General features: G+C 37.5%; 3 protein-coding genes across 6 annotated transcripts; all 3 read right to left on the reverse strand.

Annotated features, from left to right (window-relative positions):
* Positions 1–844: 844 nt before the first annotated feature.
* On the reverse strand, positions 845–5,713 carry LOC121256080 (U-box domain-containing protein 44-like). Of its 4 annotated transcripts, none has more exons than XM_041156704.1 (5): positions 5,355–5,713; positions 5,154–5,263; positions 3,625–4,932; positions 3,231–3,528; positions 845–3,163 (listed from the first exon to the last, which is right to left on the reverse strand). In XM_041156704.1, exons 3-5 carry the CDS (start codon positions 4,819–4,821, stop codon positions 1,587–1,589), a joined length of 3,072 nt encoding a protein of 1,023 aa, XP_041012638.1. In that variant the 5' UTR covers positions 4,822–4,932; positions 5,154–5,263; positions 5,355–5,713; the 3' UTR covers positions 845–1,586. The 4 variants fall into 4 exon arrangements, with proteins under 4 accessions (XP_041012638.1, XP_041012636.1, XP_041012639.1 ...); XM_041156702.1 differs by having other exon boundaries at positions 5,154–5,277; XM_041156705.1 differs by lacking the exon at positions 5,154–5,263.
* Positions 5,714–6,754: 1,041 nt separating this feature from the next.
* Positions 6,755–8,074, reverse strand: LOC121256081 (ethylene-responsive transcription factor LEP-like). Its single transcript, XM_041156706.1, has one exon. It carries the CDS (start codon positions 7,850–7,852, stop codon positions 6,959–6,961), a length of 894 nt encoding a protein of 297 aa, XP_041012640.1. The 5' UTR covers positions 7,853–8,074; the 3' UTR covers positions 6,755–6,958.
* An 11,314-nt stretch (positions 8,075–19,388) lies between these two features.
* Positions 19,389–23,202, reverse strand: LOC121256082 (nudix hydrolase 12, mitochondrial-like). Its single transcript, XM_041156707.1, has 6 exons — positions 22,767–23,202; positions 22,590–22,673; positions 21,081–21,195; positions 20,872–20,955; positions 20,204–20,353; positions 19,389–19,802 (listed from the first exon to the last, which is right to left on the reverse strand). The coding sequence occupies exons 2-6, from the start codon at positions 22,658–22,660 to the stop codon at positions 19,563–19,565; spliced, it is 660 nt and encodes a 219-aa protein (XP_041012641.1). The 5' UTR covers positions 22,661–22,673; positions 22,767–23,202; the 3' UTR covers positions 19,389–19,562.
* Positions 23,203–24,179: the final 977 nt, after the last annotated feature.

The following is a 24,179-nucleotide window of genomic DNA, read 5'->3' on the forward strand; positions in this document are numbered from 1 at the left end:
TGACAGACACTTTGTGCTACCCTACCGAGAGAGATGGGACCAGCAGGAGGGTAAGCGGGGGGCCACACGCAAACGTTTTTCACACTCTTTTCCATTTTCGCTGAAATGTGACCTTTTATGATTTGAGCTCAATTTGGTTTGAATTTCCTTCTAAAATTGTACCCAAGGATGATCGTTATTATTTCTCTGAAGAGTTTAATTTCTCCGGTCTCTGATAGATTGTAGTTATATTTTGGGATTAGGCGTAGCTTTTGTTCTTCCACCTTTTGAACACTCATACGAGTTCCGAGTAATGCCAGTGATAGAAGAGAAGAGAAAAGGAGTGTTTCGTGGTGGAGGAAATTCAGGACTTGAAATAATTATCATTTTGTATCTATACAAGCGATAGATTTTTGCATTCTGCTCCTTACCTGTATTTCATTTATCTTTTAAGAATATTTTTCATTTAATCATGTGCATGATTTAAAACCTCTCACAAAAATTTGTAATGCCAATGGATCCATCACCTTTTCAAACTTGAACAAAAACATTTCAAGAAATTTTCTCAACCTATACATATATTATATGTGTTCAACACTTTCGCATAACTCTTTCCGAAATTTATAAGAAAATCTTCGATCCAAACATGCCATAGGTGTTTAGGCTTCATCCAAGTAGAGGAAAAGCTAAAGCTAATTTTAAGCTCCTATTCTTTTTTCTCCCCCTCTTAATGTCTGGTTCCAATGTCTATGGTAACTGATATGTATGGTATACAATCACGTCTTAATCATGTAATAATAGTTGTTGAAACTTTGTGGTTTTCAGTTTCATGTATCCATATTATCGATGCCATAGAACCATGATGACAATGGAGGCCATGTGTGGCCGACTTTGCATGTAAATTTGCATATTGTACATTTCATACAAAAAAGAAAATCATACAAAATAATGTCAATCGCTAGACTTTAATTTCCAAGAAATAAAATAACAGTAACTATCTTAGTTCTCTACTTGCTGCCTTCCGTTTAGGGGTGTTATTTTGCTCAGTCTATCTTTGGGGTTGACTTTGGACTGAACTTAATGGCTTCATTCACAGAATCTAATTTCAGCTGCCGCTGCAGGTGGAGAATGAATGAAAGGTGGAATTCATTTAAATAAGTTGAGTGGGAGAAGCAGGATAGAGATTGAGGGAACTCCCACTCTAAGACCACCCAATCAATAAAGACTCAAACCTCACCACCCCACTTTTGGAGATGGAAGAGACTTCTGCACGAGGGCAACATTGCTGAAATATGCTAATTGGCAATATTATGGTTGTTTTGTTCCTGGAGATTCCCATATCCGTCTTTGAATTTGTGAATAAAACTCACTGAGCTCATAGAATGGGAATTTTCTGCTTACTTTTGGGAGTACATCTCGTCTTCTTGGAACCAATAGTAAGCATGCTGGTAGCCTTATCTCGCCAAGAAAAATACTGAAATTTTCCTAGCTGAAGTTCTTGGGCACATTCATGCTCCTTTCTCAACTCTCTATGAGCCCCATTGTGGTGTTCTACTGTTGAATACCCAATGCTTAACTGTAATTTCATGCTATAGAATCAAAGGAATTCAGAAGTAAGAAGATTGTTCTGGAAGAATCTTCATTTGTTTAAGCACCAAAGCTACTTTTTTCCTGAGATCATTCTCCTGAAGAAGCTGGATGAGGATCCCCTCAGACCGCTGAAATAGTGGCTCGGCGATCTGTGTATGGCTTAGAATCTTCTGGAAGAGGTCTAAGGCTTTAGCTTTGGCAGACAAGGTACCCTTCTCCAGGACTCGTAGAATGGCCACCACTCCTTGGTTGTCCACAATGGCTGCAGTAGCACGAGACAGTGTGCTATGTTCTGTCAGCAATGTTTCGAGTGCCATTAAAGCAGCTTCTGCTACACCGGACTCTGTCTCACTCAAAGTTTGTACCAGTGGCTTCACTGCATCTGCCTTGACGAGGCAGAATGTATCTCTATCTGAACAAGCAACACCATGAACAGAACATGAAATTCCATTCCCTGGCGAGGTTGAGCAACACCAAGACATGTTTGGTAGGAACTTCATGATCACATGCACCAGGGGTGTGAAGCGCTTGGCTTGCTCTGCTGTTATGGTTCCATCAGATGGTGACAGGCTGGTGGATTGGGATAGGTTGGCAAGTGCAATGGCTGCCCGTTGCTTGGCTAGCGAGCTGCCCCCTGAGAGAACACGAACTAGTGATGGGTACAGTTCAAGTTTGCCCACTTGCCTCTGAAGTTCAGGCTTGCTAGGTTCTGTGTATCGTAAAAGTGCTGCTAGAGCATTTTCTAGTAAATATATGCTGTGGCGAGCAGGTGCCATGGTTCCATTATTTTCCTCATCAGCACTGCAAATCACCTCATGAATGGCTTTTAACGTGTCCGATTTGCGGAGTATCTCATCAATTATAAGATCATCACCGGGAAGCTGGCTGATGATTCCAGCGGCAGTGGACCTTTCTTCAATATCTGGTGAAGAGATGAGGATGCATGCCAAGGTCGCAATTGCTGTTTCTTTTGCAGGAGAAGGTGGTAGTGGAGCCCCAGCAGGATGATCTTCAGAAATGCGGTATATGAGCTTCATTGTCCATAGTCTCACTGCAGGCTGGTCACTGTGAAGCAAAGAGAAGAGTTGCCCAACCGCATCCATATCTGATCGAATTAGGTTTTGAGCTGTCTCAGATTTATGGCAGAGTTCAACCAGCAGGTGTAAGAACTGGACCTTAGTTTGAGGATTGCAGTTGGCCACACCCTGCAGAAGGAGACTGACATTGTGCTTTGATTGCAGCTCCTGCAAACCCCGATATTTATCGAGTTCTAGGTGCTGACTGGCTCCAATTAGTAGAGCAAGAATCTCAGCTGCTTCTTCTTTCTCATGCGGGTCAGACCTGACAAATGAAATGAGACCAAGCAAATGGGGTATTGTAACAGGATCTTCCAGAAGTCTCTTTACCATCTTGGGGTACTGTACGAGCTTTTTGATAGATCTGAGGCAAGCTACTTTGCATGCTGGGACGCTTGAAGAGAGCATCTGGACTAGGTTGTGTATGAATTGCTTGTTTTGTAAGTCCTTAATACTGCTCTCCTTGAGTTGCATGTCTATCAATGCTGCAGCCATCAATGTTCTGGTTTCTTGAGGTCCTGCAAGGAGATCCAGGTTAGCATATGGTTTGCCAGTGGATATGCATCACATGATCGATAATCTGACCTTGGTTAAAGCGAGCCACAAATGGTTGGAAGTGTCCTGCTTCAGCCATCTTGACAACAAAATGTGTGTTGGAGGAGAGTTTCTGCAACACCTTGTTGGCATTCTGTGAGACGTCAAGGTTATCGTTAGGGATTAACGAAACAAGAAGAGGAATACAGTCTTTTGTACTTCCTATTTTTTCTGATAGGGTTTCTCTTTCTGACAGCTCCAACAACATTGCAATGGCAACAGGTTCTGTTCCATCTTTATATATCTGCTTCACGATGCATCGTACAGCTCCTGATGTAACAATGGATTCCTGCAAGTTCCAAGCAACAAAAAACTCTTAAATTTAGCTTGGTGGAAGATGAGATCGAAATATGATAAGCTGATACTATTATTAGCAATTGCTTACCCTGTGATTATCACAGTATTTAGCCAGGAAGTAGAGGCATTTTAGTGTGGCCACCCTGTTTAGTATATTGTCTTTTAGTATCTCCACCAACTTTGGTATGAGTCCTTCTTCCGCAAATTTTAATGCATACGATGGCATCTCCAGCAAACCTTGCATATCTTCTAAGGCCTTGTTCTGTCTAGAATGGTCATTTGATGCGAGTCCAGCCAGTGCAGCTTGGAATTTTAAGTCCATGTCTCGCTGCTTCCATTCTTCAATAGAGTTTCGAAGGGAAAGGTTTGGAGTAAGGTCCAGCGATAGGAGCTCCTGTTCGCAGGTAGGGCACTTTTTCTCCCCCCTTATGAAGTGTTCCCGAATTGCTTTCCTCTCAAAGCTGTGACCGCAGGGGATTGCAACTGGGTCTGTCATCATCTCCTTGCACAATGGACAGATAAATGAATCAATTGGGTAATGCTGGTGGTATGAAGCAATTCTCTCATCGTCTGGTATCGTAAGAATTTCTGTACTGTACAAGAACTGTATCAACTGCGACAACTGAAGTGCCTCTGCCTGCTTCTTTTGAGTTTCCATCTCTTCTTTTTCCTGCTTCAGAAGTTCTAGCTCATTTTGAACCATGGATGCATTCACATTAGCACCAACAGCTTCTGCAATCTTCTCCAGGAGCTTTACAGCATGCTCCTGATTTTTACTTTCCTGGGATATTAAATTCTCTATTTCTAAAGCAATTGCATCTGTTGCAAATGCTGCTGATCGGAACTCCATTTTGCTCAGGTTGCCCATGATCCGGGTAGCCATAGCAAGATTGATCAGCTGAAATGAGGAAATAGTGCTGGCAATATCTTTGGCCACATCCTGCATCTGCGAGAGCATTGAGCGTGACTTTAATATGAGATGGATGTGGCTTCCGGATTTGTAATCTTTAATGATCTTGCAGGCTTTCTTCAGCTGAGAATTCAAGGTCTCTAATGCAGCTTTTGTGGATTCTGAACCCGTTGCATCAACAAGTTTCTTGAAGTTCAATGTACCAAGCAGGTTTTTAAGATCAGAAATAGTCCTCAAGAACTCCTGAAAGCAATCCTTGTTAAGCACCACTTCCTTTGTTTCACTAACAAGCTCCGTTGCCTGCTTTACTGCCTTGTTACATAGTTCCTGCAGCACTGCCAGAGATATATCCTCAATTCCTATATCGAAGTTCATTGAATTATCGGAATTTGCTGAAATTTTAAGGTCTGTTTCTGGTATCTCGGTCTCCCTATTGGGTCAGTCAGTTCTGTCAACACTGCCTATCAACATGAATGTCATCCAGTCCTGCATATCCTCAGATTAAAGAAAAAAAAAATTAGGATTTGGCATATTAAATCCTACTACGCCAAATTAACCATTCTGAGATGCAAATTATTTCAAGTATTTATATGAAGGTGTCATTGCTAATATGTTGGGATACGGCGGAAAATCTGACAAGAGATCACGTTCGACTGGAATTGGGAAAGTAAATTAGTCATACTCCTAGAGGAAGGGTGTCGCCTCACCGTTGAGTGATCGCTTCTAAGAGAAGATTGCAAGAAACCATTTTGCCTAGAATTTCAGTCGTCCTTTCAACTTTAGCAGCAACGGTTGCTTAAATAAACTGGAGTCAACTCTACACAACTATATCTTCAGGAGGGGGAAAAAACTTGAAAAAGAATACCAAGAAAACACAGAAAGAAAGTGAAGCTCAAGTTTTTTTTTACCTGTATAGCTGATTCTTAAGCCTAATTCGTGGAGAATTACTGCAAAAATTTCCTCTTGGTTGTCTCTCCAGCCGATATGGTGACGGCTCTCTCTCTCTCTCTCTCTCTCTCTCCGTGGGGTGTCAGAGTTTATATTGTTATCAATCGAAGGAAAATGGAGATTTTTGACGGCAGTTGTGTCATGCTGGGTTCGAACGAGGCTAAAATTCTTGATGGCAAGAAACAGGAGGGGATTCAAAGAGAATGGAGAATTCCATGGGAAATCGAGGAGGTCAAGTTCTCGGGGAAGGAAGAGACCCAGTCGAAGTTTTCATACCAACAACACTACTAGTCTCCCTTTTGATTTTCTAATTACGCGTAGAAAAGCTATTTTCCAACCTTGTACCGGTTTTCAAATTAAGCGCGTCGGATTCCAAAATCCGCTTTACATATCGAGTTCAGAGGGTGAAGTTAGCAACAATACAAGGCAATGATATTAACCTCGGCGTTGTCCTTTATCTCAAGTGTCATTTTTTATTTTTCGTAGTCAACATATATTAAAAACTCTGTTTTTGAACAGACCCCACCCACGACAGCAGAGTTTTTTTTTTTTTTTTTTTTTTTAAATACTGACAAGTGAGAGGAAGGTCCTGGGTGATTGGAATGCCTCTCCTCTTTCAGTATTTTCTTGGAAATTTCATTCACTTCGACAGACAAGATCAGTTCCATCCGATCCGATGTAGAAAATAGAGAAGCGAGTGTCAGCGCCTACGTCAGATAGCTCACCACTGAGTTTGAGTTTGGTGGTCGTAAAAGTCACCCCCTCTGGGAATGAAAAAGAGCCGTGTCTTCGTGATTCAGGTGATCAACATGTGACCGAGAGCTCCGTTACACTTTATTGAACCCGCTTCCGGCTTCAGACATAAAGCGGTCAGATCCGGGATTTTTGTCCACTCGAGCAAAAACGGCTGTTGATTTGTTTCTAAAAGGTTATATTAGCATATTGGACTACAAGCCAAAGTTTTTGGTTTTAGATAAAGGATTAGTATATATATTAGGGACTCCTCCAAAAAAACAAAAGGAATTTTGGGTAAAAAAAAAAACAATGGAATCATTGTCTCTTTTAGGGACATAAATCTTCTTTACTTTACCATCTTTATGGGACGGAAAGAAAAGGCCATCAGCCTGAAGGTATGTTGGTGTGATGTGAATGAAGTTATTAAAAACAAAGCAAACATTACATGTACTAAGTACCGAAAGAGGTTTATGATCTCCTGGAGAGTAATTTTTTGGTGTGAGTGGGAGGGATGGTTGTTGTGGATTCAAGGTCTTGGAGACCTTACTATACTCGACCATTGGGCATATCCAAACTACAAATTTCAATATGGTCAAAATCTTGCAATAAGCTTAACCAAACCCATACAATTCACTTTTAAGGATAAGGCTATACTTGCCTCCCAAAAGAAAACAAACAAACGATAACAAGTTAAAAAAACAAAAAAAAAAAAAAAAAAAACAGCAGGCCTTTTGCATTCCCCCGCCACAATCACAAAACGAAAAAGAAAAACACACCCCAATATCGAACTGACATGTAGATTAAATTACAAAAAAAAGGGTGAGAGGGATTAATAGTAGTAGGCAGGTGACGAACCCAGATCAAATCCATCGGTACCTGAGTCTGGAACCGGTGGCATCCTCCCGAAGAGTGGGCTGTGCTGCACAAACTCATTAGAATCAAAGCCTAAATATGGAGCGGTAACTGCTGAGTCGAGCCCATTTGTAGTTTGCTCAGAAAACCCTAGAAAGCTGGTGTCATGACTCCAAAGTTCTTGGCCCATATTGGAGCCCATCACTCCAGCCCCGTAGAAAGTGGATGCGTCTGGAGGCAAAGGCGGGAGCTCAGTACTGTCAATGTCATGGGATTTGTACGTGTGAGGGTGAGGTTGTTCTTGTGACTGTGATTGCCCACCATCTGTGATAGCCGTAATGGGTTGGTATTTAGATCCACAAGTAGTCGTCCCCTGGCCCTGAGCCCAGTCGTCTCCGCCGGAAAATGGACAGGCAGAGATGTCGAAGAAGGGGTCCTGGCCGAAGAAGAGGTGGGTGGAGGAGTGGGTATTCGTATCGTTTTGCTGTTGATGGGGAGCGAAGAGGGCGGAGATGTCGTGCTGTGTTTCGTCGGGCGAGATGATGGAGGTGACAGAGGAGCCGGGCGGCATGTCAGAGTAAACGAAGTTTGTGCGGGCCTTGGAACCGCGCATGGAACGAGCAGCACGGTCGTAGGCCAAGGCAGCCTCCTCGGCAGTGTCGAAGGTGCCGAGCCAGTGCCTCTCTTTTGTGGAAGGGTCTCTTATCTCTGCTGCATATCTTCCCCATGGCCGCCTCCTTACCCCAAGAAACCTGGCTTCTCCTTGCTGCTGTTGGTTTTCTAGTACTGGTTGTTGTTGCTGCTGCTTTCTTTTGGACTTTGACGAGGAGGAGGGTGAGTTGGCTGGTGATGAGTTGTTAAAGCTGCTCATGATGTATATATGATTCTATGAATAAAAAGATGGCCTTAGATTTTAGATATATAGGCACTGAAAGTGAAAGACAAGCTTTCTATCTTTGCCTGAATATTCAGTGTCTGTCAGAAAAAAACAAAGAGATTTTCAGAGAGAGAGAGAGAGAGAGAGAGAGAGTCTCTTTCTCTTCTGCTTTCTGAAGTGAAATTTAGATGAGGAGAGAATGATTGTAGAGCCTTGTTTTCCGGCCGTTGCATGTAGGCTGTTTAAATAAGAAGATTGTGCAATAATATAGGCACGCCCTTTTTACCAGACTTGCCCTTCACAAGATCTGAAAGGCCATTCAAATCCCCTCTCGATCTATCCAAATCATGATCATGATGAGCCAAGGATGATCATGAGTATTATGATCAGCCATCCATCTCCGAACGATCACTTTTCTTCTTAATTGCTACTAATCATATGTGATTGGGACCCACTTCTCGCATGGGAACTGATCTTATCATTAGCTCCTACTCTTCGTTCTGCTAATCCAATATTATGATTGCATGCAGACGCGATTCCCCCCAACAGTACTACTGCACATTCCCTAGCTAGCTAGCTAGCTTAAATCTCCTACAGCTGATCCTATGTTAATTATTTCAACACTTCTTTTTCCTTTTCTTTTTCTTCTTTCCCTCCTTAATTTTTGGTTGATCAGAAGCAGTAAAAAACGTCGACTATTACTCTACACTACGTTACTTCTTTCCCTCCTTAATTAATGAGTTATTGTTTGTATAAATATGGCAGTTTCTTTTAGTACAATACTATATATCCTACAATAATAATATTAACTAGCTAGTAACAAGTTAATAACGATTCATTCATGATATTATTGAGAGCACCCACACTACTGATCTTTCTTTCTTTTGTTCATTCTTTTTCATATATATATATATATATATATATATATATATGAAAATATATTTACAATTTTAGGATATGTAAGTTCTGCATTTTCTCTTTAAAAAAAAGTAGGTAAGTATAAACCACATAAAAAATAAATTTTTTAATAATAGACCTCACTCTTTGTCAAATAAAAAAAAGTGGGGTGTGTAAGTGTTTCTTTTTCACTTTTTTATTTTATTTTATGGAATCCCAATTTTATTAAAAACCCTCACTTATGGCGGAGGAAAAATGTAGTAACAATACAAACACATTGGGTTACATATGGACCAAACCCAAAAAAAAATAAAGACCCAAAACTATTTTGTACTAACCCAATAAGGTAAACCCCATCTATACGTACAAGACCACGAAGCCGACCCTTATCATAACTATCCCCAATAAAATCCAAAAAAACCCTCCTGGTACCTTCATTTGCTAAAAAATCTATCATCATATTCGCTTCTAGAAAGACATGTTGCACCTAAGCATTAAGCGAGTAGATGAGCTCTTAAGCTTCCTCCTGAAACTCCCATAAATACCAAAATTTGCAAACTCCCGACAAGAACCATCCCACCACATGAACACTTGAATCCGATTCTACCAAAATATTCCTCAAACCCAATTGCTGACACAACTTCAAGCCATCTACAAGCGCCCTACACTCTGCAAAGAGTGTTAGTCGCATGTCCATAATGATGCGCAAAACCTGCCATGACCCTACCATGAACATCCCGAATGACCCCACCACCTCTTGAAGGCCCTGGGTTCCCATAAGACCCTCCATCCACATTAATCTTGAACCACCTCTCTTGAGGCCGATTCCACATTACCCACTTTGGAGGCTTATAAACGATGGGAACTACAGAGCAATTAAACTCCTACAACAACAAAAAATCTTTATGATTCAATCTCTTAAACTGTTGAAAGGTGCTGGAAATTTTCATGAAAAAACCTTTAACTACACGGATAATAGCCCTCCAATCAAACGCTACCCCCTCCATCCGAGCTGCACATCTAGCTCGCCAAATCTCCCAAGTAATAACAATACGAGCAACACCTTATAACCACCCCACTTGAGAATTCAACGACGCCCACAACCACCAAACATTAAGCACCCCCTTCCACAACCTCACTTGCAGCATACGGACCCCAAAAATTCTTGCAAAAAAATCTCAGACTTTCCTCGCCCTCACACAAAACACGATCTAACGTTTCAACCTTAGGATCCACACAACAATCCCACTTTGAAACTAGTGACACTCCCAACCCCTTAATAGCCTCATCTACCGGCAAAGTATTTTTCCGCGCCCGCTAGTAAACAAAAGACATTTTTTTTTAGAATTGCCGTTGTCACAACCACTTCCTCCATATACAAATAGCACCATGATACTGAATTAAATTCCACACAGACTTGGTGCTAAATTTTTCATTCGCCGAAGTCACCCAGACGAAAATATCATCCGCCTCTCTGAATCGCACCTGAGCACGTCTAATCTTCTCCACCATTTCCTCATTTACTAACTCACGCAGCCTACAAAAATCCCACCTAGCTTCATTTCTCAATTCACGCAGCTTGATACCGGGATCACCCACCACTCTTACTACATCAACCACAACCCCATCTCCCAACCAATTATCAAACCAGAAACTCAAATCACCTCACCGAACTAAGCATCTCGAATTACTCAACACATGAGGTAAGACCCGCAGAACGCTTTCCAAAACCGAGAACCTTTAGTAGATGAAACTAGAGCCGCAATATGTGAATTCCCCATATATTTAGCTTTAAAGAACTCAGTCCATATAGACCCCCCCCCCCCCCCCCAGTCACCATTTTCCATGCATACTTCATGAGTAATGAAATTTGAACTTCCGATAAATCATGAATATCCAAACCTCCCTCTTCTATTGGTAAACAAACCATGCGCCAAGACACCCAATTCCCTTTTTTCTTCCCCTCATTCGAACCCTAGAAAAGCCAAACTTTACTGCTAGCTGAAGCATTATTAAAAATATTTGGAAGATGCATCCACTTTGCCTATCTCCCACATTTATTCGCCAAAAGAAAAGGTTCTAAAAGAGCCACCACCGAAGAGCAGTGTTTATTCAAAATAAATCCCTCTAATATTCCAAGTAAGAATATTCATAACCATTAAAGAATTTTATTCGAGGGAGTAGTCGTTCTCAAGACTACTAAAGAATATCTCTTCTTCATCTCCTTGAGTTTTTTCAATGACATATTCATTTCCGGGTCTGACTCATAACACTTCAAAGCTAACTCCTCCACTTCCTTATCAATCTCGTCATTAGACAGCGAACAACACAAATTCTCCCCTTCTATATCACCATCAACACCAATAAGCCCCCTATGTCCCAAATGAACTAACTCTCATTCTAGTGCTTCATCAATAAGCTTCAAAGAACTCCACGGCGAAGGCATGCCAACCAAGTCCCTTGCAAGATCATCAACTTGGTCTTCCTCATCTAGCGATTGTTCATACCAGCTGCTACCATGCTTAACATGCAGACCCACTTGGTTCTATTTCCCATATCCTCGCAACCCAATGCAGCAACCTCCTCTCTACAAACCGACGACACTTTCACAAATTCCTCTATCAACTCTGACTAACAATGGCCAAGAACCTCACCCTTTTTATCCATAAACAAAGCAAGCAAGGACACCTTCTTAGCTTCACTTCGACGCAAATTAATCTCCTGTAGCAATGTCTCATGTTTTAAATTCTTTTCTTACTGCACATCAGAATCCACAGTTTGCGAATTTTTCTTAGGATTTTTAACGCCTACAGCCTTCCAAACTTGCTTGGGCTGATCCTTACCCCCTCACGCTTTCCACCCGTTTGACTCAACTTTCTCAGAATGATCACGCCTTCCACATCTCTGTTCTAAGTGCCATTGCTTACGACAATAAGAACAATATGCTGGCAATGTCTCATATATCACCTCTTGAAAATGATTATTCGCAAGTCCCGAAACACCAATCTAAAAAGAATGTCGCAAAGGCTTTGGAACATCCATTTCAACACAAATGTGTGCTGCCTGCGAACGCGTCACACAAGCCGTAACATTATCCCTCTTCAAAAACTTTCCAAACCCTCTACCAATGCTCTTCAAAATGGATACATGAAAATAATTCGGAGGCAAACCTGGGAGCGTAATCCATACATGAACCAAAGGCAAATCATCTTCCTCATTGAAATCTAGCATCCTATGGAAAACCTTATACGACACTCCCTCAATCTTTGCATTTGAACGCGACATCACACTAAAAAAGTCATCCTCGTTAGCCAATCGAACCAAGACATTCCGAGGATTACGAAACTATCCCACCACTAGCATCAATCAAAGCCCCCATCTATTTTTAATAAAACCCCTCACATGATCTAGAGATGGGCGATGTCACAAAAATTTTAACGTCACCGAAAATTTGAATAGCTCTGTCGATTGCTTAATCTCCACATTAGAGAAGACGAAAAACATCTCTCCATCGTTGAAGCAAGGTTCCTGCAAAGATAAATCTACCTCTGGTAATTGTTGCGGCCTAGAGACTACAACATCAACAAATTGCATCGAGACCCCTGCAGGTGATTTTCCCCAACCCTGCCTATCTTGGCTGCATCCTGCACTGCCAAATTCTCTTTAGAGCCACTAGAGCATGCCACCAACCGCTAATGGATGACGGAAGATGCCATGAAAACCCTAGAAGAATCGCCCACCTAGAGAGAAAAATCGCGCTTGCCACGTGGCACTTTTTTTTTTTTTTTCCTTTGGGTTGTTTTTTTTTTTTTTGGTCAACTGTAGCCTTTCTTTTTCACATACACACACATGATATATATATTTGCAACTTATAGTATATAAGTCTCGCGTACTCCCTTTGAAAGTGAGTGGGCGAGATATACGAGATATACACATATCCTAAAACTATATCTAGTATTATTGATGATCACTACTTAGTTCGAAGTCCTGAAAAACTTAATAATTAAACTCATTTTTATATACCCTTTTAACCATTGAGTTATGCGAACATATCAAAATTAGGAGCGGATCGGACCAATTAACATGACATTGTAATATGTTAACGGTATTCTTCTTAATTCGTTTGATAATTTACAGTTTTATTTAGTCATTTTATGAAAACCAATCATTAATTTTTTACTGGAAAACATGCATATGCTCGTCTGTTTCATCCTCTAATCATGATCAACTGAATAAGGAAATGGATGATCCTGTACGTACGTCCGTCCTTCGATAAAGAAACGAAAATCAATTTGTTTGTCTGTTTCATCCTGCAAATTAAAAGAAGCTAGGATGGATAATCTTGCATGTCCTTGATCAAATTAATTAATTTACTGGCCGCGAAGAAACAAATTAGCGTCCCAATAATTAATTAAAAAGAAGGTGGGTAGTGTTTGGATGATCATGAGTTAATTTCCACCCGGTGAAGTATCATAATCTTGCTAATTATAAGGAGAGCATGCTGATCAGCGACTTGCATGACAGTAGTCATGACTGCATGGCATGTTCTGCTTGACTAACTTTCTAGTAAATTCACTTTTTTTTTTTTTTGAATAAATTAATTCATTTCTTTTGATTAAATACTTGCATTAATTATTTGGAGAATTTAATTAATATGTGTGACCCAAAGTTCTCACATGTGGATCGAGATCAGAAAGAGAGTCGCTTGAATCAGGTACGTACCAATCATGGCTGATTCATGTACTAAATAATCAAATCATGATCAGTCACCAGTATAAATAATGAACATGATGCAGCTAGCTATAAGCATGCAGGCCTTGGCAAATTATAACTTTTATCCAATCCCAAAAAGGTTAACAATTTCTTTTGATTAATTAAATACCTGCACCATATGATTGCTAAAATACTCGACCACTAATGTTCCAATTATCATTCCCAAATATATATATATATATATATATATATATATATATATATATATATATATATACGATCATGAGATCAGCAGTTTCGATCATGATAGTCTTAAGTTGGGTTTTGTCACTACAGTACGTACGTATGATCATCATTTCTGCTGGAAGAGTAAATATTGGAAGATGATCATCAGGAGCCACATGATGTGCACCATCTCTCCAAATGGGTTGAGTCATAACCTAATTAACCTCAATTTAATTTATTGATGATTAATTAGTTATAGGCCTTTGGTGGGTAAGCATCATTTCCATAATCATTCTTCATTTACCATATATATATATATATATATATATATATATATATCGGCACGATATTTTATCAACCTCAATCTTAAATAAGATATATAATAGCATATATATATATATATAATTGTAAAAGCTTTTGGTCTAATACAAAAGTGTATTATCCAAAATTAAAAAATTTAACTCTTTTTTTTTTTTAATTATTTCGTGATCTTTCTTTATATATACTAGCTAGCTAGCCTCTTGCGTGCGCTATAAAATATGCAAGATTGCTTTCTTTTATGTGTCTATATATTATATATATATATAAATGTAGGATTCACCAGTATTTTTTCCCACACACGTGACATGTTTTCTTTTCTCACATGGTTCCATATATCTCTAACTTTTGACTGAAGTTTTATTTTATATATTTCTAAGCTTTGCATTTCTGGTAGAATAGATTAATTATGTTTGAGTGGGTGTAAGTGGGTTAATGAACTTCATGAGTGACTTCATGTAGATGGTCAAAACTATATATATATATATATATATATATATATATATATATAGATATCTATATATATATATATGTTCATTTGATTTTTATTAGCTTAATTATGATCACCAAATTTCATTTTAATATTTTTACGAACAACTTATTTATAATTTTTCGAGTAAATTCGAGCTTGTTCATGAAAGTACTACTTGATCAAGAGTTTATGTATAGGAATTAAGTTCTACGAGCTATATCCACTACAAGAAAAATAGATTTTTGTGGCCATTTAATTGCGGTGAAAAGACTATTTGTGACCAAAACAGATTCATTTTAGCTGTAAATAGTCATTTCGTTGAAATTAACTAGTCACAAATAAGCAATTTTCTTGTAGTGATTGTTTAATAGTCAATCATATTTTGTATTCGCGAATAGCTCATTTAATGTCGAAATAATTCAAATTCGGATTTGATCATCAAGGCAATAATCTTAAGTGGTGGATCGAGAGTACTAGCTAGTACTCTGTCGTCACAATATATATATACTAAACTAATTAAACGGGGAGACCAATTAATTAAGTAGGTAAAAATAAAAAGAAGTGCACAAAAGGTCATGTTACTCTAGCTATAATTAATTAAGCGCGTAATGCAAATGTAGTCTTAATTTACGAGGGAATATAATGGTCTCAGCTAGCCATGTGCATCCAATTTGAGCAAAATATAATGATATGTTCCACCATGCATGATCCCTAGCTAGCTCATAACACCTTTTCAATCCCAAATGCCGTTTTAAAATTCCATGCAAATGACTTTTTTCTGCTTTAATAATAATATTTCACGGAGTTTGGAGGTCCTTTAGCATGAACACGCATAAATAGATCAGCTCCATCCAAATAAGGGGATCGTGAAAGCTATAAGGCATTTTGGGATGCATGTGATCAGAGAGAGAGGGACACAAAAGCTAGCCAGGGTTGCTTTTTTTTGAAGAAAATAATCAGTACTAGGGAAGACCTACCTATCTATTATATATATATATATATATAGCTAGCTACTGATCATCATCAAATAATTATAATAATTAGTAGAACTAATTAAGATGAATTAATTCTCAAGCACATTATAATTAAAGATCATCAGGACCCTTGACTAAATGGACCCCAGTATATGGCCTTTCGGTACATTTCTATAATGAGTATTTATAATTTACTTTGAGAAGTGCTGTACGACAATCCTCTCGGTTAATGCTCCTTATAATTATTCTTCCCAGATGCTGATAATTAATTTTACATATATATATATATATATATATATATATATATGTTTGAATATCAGCAGCTGCTTTCATTGGCTTTTTGATGATGATCTTGAAGAGCTAGCTTTGTAAAAATTTGAAGTACTTGCAATGACTTGACCTACACATGGTCTCAGATTCTCTCTCTTGACCGAGTGACCAAGAATTAGGTATAATTCTAATCAATGCACGTCTTAATATTCTAATCTAATCAATTCTAAGAGGCCAGGATTGGAAGCATTACACATCATGAGCCTTGTTGAGGAATAATCTAGCATTGCTTGTGGACAAGATCTTGGTCATGTTTATAAAGAATGAGTAATCTTATCTTGTTGAATCGATTTTATGAGACGATCAGTTAAATTCTTTCATGATATCAGAACCTGCCACAGGACGAATGAGAGCCCACATTATTTACCCCATGATAAGGACCAGGAAAAATACTAGCCTACACGTGAAGGAGAGTGTTGAGGAATAATCTCACATTACTTGTGGAAAAGGTCTTGTGCATGTTTATAAGTAATGAACAATCATTTTTTATTGAACCAGTTTTATAAGATGAGTTAGGCTCATGAATTTTTTTAAGTTGTGATAATAAGCCAAACCTTCATATAGTACTCATATATATGATCTATCGATCGACCCTCATGAGTTTTGAACATGACCACTAATTTGCAAATAAAAATATAAGTAAAAGTCAGGTGTTTTTCAAAGAAATGATCTTGATTTTTAGGCCATGCCTACGAGAATGTTATGAAAATAATCATTTCCTATCAAAATGCACTATAGATAAAGAGTACTCTTATATGTCTAGTTCCTTTCAAAACTAGATTTGTTAAATGACGGGCAAGTGTCCCTTGTATCCTGTTATGAGATATCGACTCTTCATCAAATAATACATTATATATATATATATATATATATATATATATATATAGTTTAAAAAGGAACTCGACACAAGTGAGATCTAGAGATTGTTATAGGTCATGAAGAATCTGCTAGAACTTTAGATCATGAGAGACAAACAATATTTTTAGTGGAAAGGGCACGCAAGTTGGTGTAGGAGTTGGAGGATTGACACATTAATATTGTCTCTTTCTCTGAGCTTTATGTATGTTTAATTACTGTGACTGTCTTCCCCCTTGTCTAGTTGGAGTTTTTGCCTTAGCACATCTTTGCTAGCTAATAGTTCTCTTACGGCTAATAGTGGCATTTAAATCGCCTTATTAAGTCACTTTGCAAAGTGAGCAACTGATAACTATTTCTACAGAGGCGAGAACTAGTTCTTTGTTACAGCCTTACTGAAATGTAAGGCCATATATATATATATAACATATATAACTAATTTATGAATCGACGCTATTGAAGTAAAAAGATAAAGCAGAAAACATGTCCCATGCAGCTCTGTGATTCCCAACCAAATTCAGTATATATCTTAGTTGGTGGGGCCACAGAAGTTCGCAAAAGAACCTTTCCTGCCAATTGATCAATCATTAAATAAAATGCGATGCATTGGATTTGATTTATTCCTTTCTAGTAAATTTTATCATGCTTTTTTTACTAAGATCTTTTCCATTCAAAGCAAGAAAATATATATATAAATATATATATATATATATATTATCGAATATCATGAGAATCTTCCCATGCGAAATTTCATGTTCAAGAGATTGATAAGTCTAGATATTATTTTGCTGATCATCTCCATTTTGTTTTACAAGGGGAGGAGTCGGGAGATATCATTTGAACTATTTATTTATAAAAATGGATAATAGTTTAACTAATGAGACATAATTGTACTGAAAATTTAATTAAGGTGTGAAAATATCCCAATCTATGATGTCATGATCTTACAAATCCGGTATAGATTCTTATGCTAAGAAAAAAAAAAAAAGTGAAAAACCCATCCTGAAAATGATTCTCATGACAAGGAGCCAAGCTGTCGAGAAGGATCTAAAATGGGACATCTTTTTGTTTGGAAGAAAAGAAGAAACGTAAACTCTGCAAAGATTTGTGAAAGATAAAGATTGACTTGGTAATAAAGACAAAAGAACAAGAAGCATCAAAACTCCTCAAAGGGGGCAACTCATGATCTCCTCTGTAAAATCCCACGAATCTCCATGCATTTTCAAGGAACAGATCATATATGACAACACAGATAAAAACACTGATTAGGCGCCATTCGACCTCTCATGTAAATCCCATGAATCTCCAATCCCAAGATACAAATGATCACAGATAAGAGCTAGATGAAGAGAGATGATGCCTTGGAAAGAAAGTGAAAGTCAAAGGAAACCTCCCCGTGTTACATGGAACAAAAGGAAGAGGATTTTAATAAAGGTGTACGTCCATTTTTCTGCCATTAGCCTGCGTATTGCGCTCTTTTTTTCATACTGTTAGGAGTGGAAAGCATGCAAAAGATTGATATCAGCACACAGATTCATATGTATTCCTTCCTGTGCCAAACTCGAAATGGATAGGAAAAGTCAGAAAGTTCACACCTACGAACTTCAAAGACCGACCTAGATCGTTACTCAAGTGGGAATTTTTGTTGAAGTTTGTGGGTCTATATATATTTAAATATTATTATTACAACTACTTTAAAGTTTGTGCAATGCTTCTTATTTTATCATACGTTTACTGAAACGATTTTAAGTTCTCGAGGGAGCGCGTTAAGTTTGAATGTTTTGTTGCGTTTGAAAAATCATGTCCGGAAATTGAGGCTGGATTGATTTTGTTTTTGCCTTGGCTTTTGTTCTCATGGTGACAACATTGTTGAGCAGAGAATCCGGGAGGCACGATCATTGCGAGCAAAATATAGTGTTGGAAAGCAAAAAACTATCATGTGCATTTGCTAATTAAGCTTTGTAGAACAACAGTGTTGCATTTATACTAGTACTTCTGCTCACAACACCCAAAACCACTTTGAGGATGTCTGTCTTTTGATTAGTTGTTGTTGTTGTTTTCAACTTATTGAACCACTCAATTGAAATCATATACCTTGCCGCTATGAACAAAATTCTCTCCATTTCAATATTCAATACTTGAAATGGATAGTAATTTTTGTGTAATACATGGGTATTTTGGTCATTCTGCATTATGTCAATGGAGACTATCCGGCAGTTTGTTTCAGAAGTTCAATCTACATTACTAACTGCAATAAGTTCCACTACTTCTATTGGTATTTGGCTTGCAAGATTTCCGGAAAGAAGAGTGTGCTGAAGCCTTGTTCTGAACAATTTTGGCAATTTTGGAGTTGCCAAAATAAGTTGTTCAACGTGGAGTGCTCTTCAGGCAGGCAGAGGTTTTTGTCGGAGCTAGATCCTCACTGCCATTCTCATTAAGAGTTTTAACCCTCTTCTAAATCAGAAAAGGTTTTTCAATTATATGAGAAGACATCAATGGCTTGACTACAAAGTTGATACTCGTTCTGCCAAAGGCCTGTGGCCTGATTGACATAACTCCCTTACTCCAAAATGGAGGTCTTGGGTTCGAAACCCCCCTCCCCAAATGTATAAAAAAAAAAGAATAGTTGATACTCGTTCTTAGATGACAACCGAGAAGATTTGAGAGGACTCCTTCACCTAATAATTAAAATTGCTCAACTTACCTAATGAACCAATTTAGAATTGTAGAAACTGAACAAAACATCTAAAGAAAAATAAGAAACTGTTGACCTCTTTGAATGTAATTTAATTACAGAAATGTACAAGCTTTCCCTAGAACAAAATAGTCTGAAAATTATTTAGAGTTGCAGAATCAAGGACATCAACAAATTATACAATACAGTTGCTTTCACTACAAAGATGCACCGGACTCCTCAACCCTATACCACGCATTTGCAACAAGTATTCCCAAGATGTTGGACACCGGAAGGCTTACCAAAGTAGCCAGGTGATGACATTTGAAGCTCTTCACCTGCATCTGTGACTGGCCTCAAAGGGATTTCCTTCGATTCTTCACTCATCCTGATTGGACTTTCGGCTGAGAGAGTTGCCAAAAATCTTCCAAGAGCTTCCCGCATCCAATCGTATCTGCAGAATTCGTATGCTTCCTCTGTGGTAAGCTGTGGAAGGGTAACAAAAAAGTCTTCAACGTAGAATTTGTTGACATGGGGTTCGTGTTTGGCAAACCAACAAATTGTTAACATAGGATTCTTGACTTAAAAGCAACTGCCTCGTTTGTTTTCGTAGATGAAATGAGATGAGATAAAAGTTGAATAAAATATTGTTAGAATATATTTTTTTAATATTATTTTTATTTTGGTTTCTGATTATCATCCACTGCAAAAGTGCAAATACAGATCTAAAATGACAGTTCTTTTCCGAAAATATTATGATAATTCTATCAGAACTTGTGATGGGATCCTTCTGGTAGCAGTAACCAATTGGTCTTTTAATGAACCATTGGACAAGTGATGCTATGGTAGAATATCATAAAATTCAAATTAGTTTCTGGATTACTGACCCATTTCCTATCATATTTATCCTTCTCTGGCCAAGAGTCAAGCTCCTCAGTCACCTTTAATGCAAACATATAACCTCTACAACCTCCTTCCAGGCTGCTGCTGTTCTGCTTGCTCTTGCTTCTAAACTCCCAAACTCCTATGGGATTTTCCTGAAATAGATTAGAAATCAGGTTGAATTAGATGACTCGTCCAAAAAAATAATCAATTTCATGGAAAATTGAGACATGCTGGAGTGCATATGAATATCCTAAGCAACCAACCCATATTTCAGCAGTGTATATTATAAGTACAGAATTCAGAGCAAGAAAATGTGTCAAATACTTGAAATATGTGTGCACATTTTTTGAGGTACACATACAATTCTAGAACCCTGCCTCACTCTCCCCCAAAAGAAATAACCACCTAGCTGTGGTCCTTAATAAAAACAGCTAAGAATAAGTCATGGAAAAGAAAATGAAAGTTCTATAGGTGATTACTTCATAAGATTCAAGGATGTGAAGAAGACTAGAAAATTTCATAAGATAACCAAGAGAAGTGCTACTCTGGGGTAGATTAAATTCCCTAGTTTTTTGCTGCACTCGTTATAATTTATTGGTTGCAAACTTCCAATTATACATGTAAGAGTAATAGCTGCCGTGCCTGTACCAAGCACGGAAAAGAAACCTACACTGAGTGTTCCTTTCACCCCTGCTTCCTCCAAGGCCTCACGACTGGCAGCTTCATCCTTAGTCTCATCATCCTCCCATCCTCCCTGGTAATCAAATGAAGGCATTGAGATGAATCCAAAACTCATTATTTCTTATAGAAGCTAACATTACCAAAAATGAGAGGAGTTAAGCATCATGTGCCTAACAAAAAATGAAGGATAATTAATACCTTTGGAAACACAAGATCATCCCGACCTGGTGTGGAAATCATAAGAACAAGCAATTTTTTCTCTGAATTGCTATGGGAACCCACAACATTCTGCTCAAGTTTATAAGGAATACACCTATTTTTTGCACCAAAAAGGTAAGTACATGTAGAACTATTCTGCAGAAGAAACAAAAGCATTCCAATCCATGCAAGGATAAAGCAAAAATGGGTAAAAAAGTATATGTTGAATATAGAGAGAACAGGAAGGGAAAGGACACAAATGGAGAAAGAAGGAAATTACTGTAAATCAAGCGCATTAACATTAAGAACGTGCTTGCAGTTTATTAAAACCAATATGCTAATGAAAAAATCACATCACATCATATTTCCTATTCTTGTAATTTTTCTTATAGAGAAGAAAAAGAAACTGAACATAAGAATATCAAAACAGGAAAATATTGAGTCATACAAGAAAAAATTTATACACACATAGATATTCATATTTTAGAGGCCAAAATTTTGAGAGTTTTTGAACTCATATGATCTTCAAATTTTTTAGCTCGTATTTTTGAGTTTTTTAAGTTTGTATATTTATATCTCTATAAAACTTCTTACAAAATCTTGGAGGCAAAACTCCCAAAATTTTGGATTTTAAGAAAACCTTGGAAACCTTTTCTTTCACAGTTTTTTGTTTTATTTTATTTTTATTTTATGTCGGGAACCTCTCCAAAGTAGGCCCTTCAAACCCACTCCTGCAAAATAAATTCCGGTCCCGTGCACCGCACCTTCGGAAGTTTTCCTACACGGATGCTAACTCGCTGGCTTTTCAGCCGGAGGTGTGGCCCAAAGGGTTGTTAGTACCCATGAGATGTTGAACCTTAGATCTTGAAGGGAGTGATAGCCTAAGACGAAAGCCTTCACCACTTGGACCAGCCCCTTGGAGTTTTGTTCACAATTTTATAGAAGAATAATCCTACTCTTTTCTTAAATTTTGACATTTCCAATCAAAACCGGTTAATTTTACTATTTTAGTAATCATTTTTTATAAGTAACCAATTAGTGGTATGAAGTATGCCTAAATGAAAATCCTAAACCTAATTACGGATGTTAAGAAGATGATAGTGTGGTCTCCGTGGCGAAACTAATTCAAAATAAAGCCAGAATCTTTACAAGGTCAAACGCATCATCACTCGAGTTGGCACTGTATGAACAGGAGGGCCAAGGTTCATGGAAACAGCTTCCACCTTGCCAGCCCATCAACCCACCTAACCGACATTGCTAATATGGAAAACGACTAGAGGTAGTAACAATTAATCATTTAAAGTGAGTAGATGCAAAAATAAACACATGCAGCATAAAGTCAATGCTCAGGCCCAGCTGTGTCTGCCACGCTGTTTATAACGAGCAATGGATGTGAAGGAACCAGCTTTTGGCTTTATATCATGTAGAAGCACGAGAGGATATTCAGATTTTATCAAGGAGAGGAATGAAAAAGAAGTTATTAAGGGATCGCAGTAGAAAGTGACTGACCCTGCAACCAGCCTAAAATGATCCTTGTATCGTTGTCTGTGTCTCCCAGTTCTCGCTCGCAAAGACGACATGACAAAAGCCTGCCTGTTGTACCTCAATTTATACAAAAGTAATTAGAAAAAAAAGGCGGAAAAAGAGACATGAAAAAGGAGAAGCTTTTTTTATAACTAAAACAACCTGGATGGGCTAGTTGGGTAGGAACCTTGATCAAGTACTCAAATACCCAGAAACAGAGATGCAGATGTGTGTTTCACCTAAATAGAGCAAAGCCAGTCTCATCTCTTATAATATCCTTTCGACTGAAGAACATTAATTAGAGAAGCTTTGCAGAATGGGTCAACAACAGCAACGGAAAAGTCGGCAACAAGTTGTCGGTGTTGGTATGAAGTCGGTGCTTGTTGTGAGGACTTTGTAACTATTTTACCAAGAACAACATTAACAGAAGCAAGCAAGTAAGTTGCCAGGCTCCTTCATCGAAACAGCATAAATATTGAAATGAAATGGGTATTCCATTTCCCCCCACCCAACAAACAGCAAAGAGACGAGACAGAGAACGCAACAGACAACAGCAGCAGCAGAAGGGGCGTAATTAATCAACGGCTCTATAAAAATTCAAAAACCCCGACTTTGGATGGCTATATACTTTTATTTTATTATTTTTTTTTCATTTTTCTATATGGTTTTATCACCTTTTTGTCGTCTTTCGGCCGTTACTTACTTTTTTTTCATTTTTCTAGTTATTTTATTAGGTTCTGCGTGGATATATAAACAGTCCAGCGTCATCTCATCGTTATAATTAGTTTAAATTTTTATATAAAATATAATAAATAATTTAATTTTTTAAATTATAAAATAATAATAATAATAAATAATATTTTTACAATATTTATTTTAATTTTTAACTTTTATCTAAAACTATTTTATCTTACAATCTTAATTAAATCAATCAATCACCGAGGCCTTAACAAGTAAATGAACAAAATCAAAGAGAGAAAAAATATTGACAACCTCTTACTATTCATACAATCTCCATACACTACATTTTTTTAATTTTTATTATTTTTTCTTTTATCAAATATATAATATATAAATAATAAATAGAAAAATTAAATTAATTTAAAAAAATAAACTCAAAAAAAAATATTAAAATTTTTAAAAAATATGGTATAGATTAGAGAGGCTGTGTAGTATTAAAAAGGTTAAGTAACCCCAACCTCTTATTTGGTCCCATCTGACTTGTACATGAAACGGGTTAGATAAGACTCTCCAAATAGTCCATCTAAATCTTTTCCAGTGTCCACTGTCTACCATTTCAGGTATTATTTAAAAATATATATTTAATTATATATTTATAAGTAGTTGTGGACAATATGTAATACGTAAGAAATTTTAATTTTTTATTATATTAAATCCAATCATGTCAATCACTCTTATCGAGAAGACATCCACACACTAAATATTATATTTTTTATTTTTTTTATTAAATATATAATATATAGATAATGAGTAAAAGAATTTAAAAAATTTTAAAAAAATTAAAAAATTAAAAAATATATATATATATAATATGTGTAAATAATGATTAACAAA

This window comes from Juglans microcarpa x Juglans regia, chromosome 3D (genome assembly GCF_004785595.1).
Source record: "Juglans microcarpa x Juglans regia isolate MS1-56 chromosome 3D, Jm3101_v1.0, whole genome shotgun sequence".
Taxonomy (NCBI): Eukaryota; Viridiplantae; Streptophyta; class Magnoliopsida; order Fagales; family Juglandaceae; genus Juglans; species Juglans microcarpa x Juglans regia.

Excerpts from the sequence above, each read along its gene's own strand:
- LOC121256080 (XM_041156705.1), bottom strand. The coding sequence starts at position 4,821 with ATGAACTTCGATATAGGAATTGAGGATATATCTCTGGCAGTGCTGCAG. Across the intron at positions 3,529-3,624 it reads AATACTGTGATAATCACAGG|GAATCCATTGTTACATCAGG; the intron begins GTAAGCAATTGC and ends TGGAACTTGCAG. Across the intron at positions 3,164-3,230 it reads TGTGGCTCGCTTTAACCAAG|GACCTCAAGAAACCAGAACA; the intron begins GTCAGATTATCG and ends ATCTCCTTGCAG.
- LOC121256081 (XM_041156706.1), bottom strand. The coding sequence starts at position 7,852 with ATGAGCAGCTTTAACAACTCATCACCAGCCAACTCACCCTCCTCCTCG.
- LOC121256082 (XM_041156707.1), bottom strand. The coding sequence starts at position 22,660 with ATGTCGTCTTTGCGAGCGAGAACTGGGAGACACAGACAACGATACAAG. Across the intron at positions 21,196-22,589 it reads CATTTTAGGCTGGTTGCAGG|GTGTATTCCTTATAAACTTG; the intron begins GTCAGTCACTTT and ends TGCAAAAAATAG. Across the intron at positions 19,803-20,203 it reads ATAAATATGATAGGAAATGG|CTTACCACAGAGGAAGCATA; the intron begins GTCAGTAATCCA and ends ACCCTTCCACAG.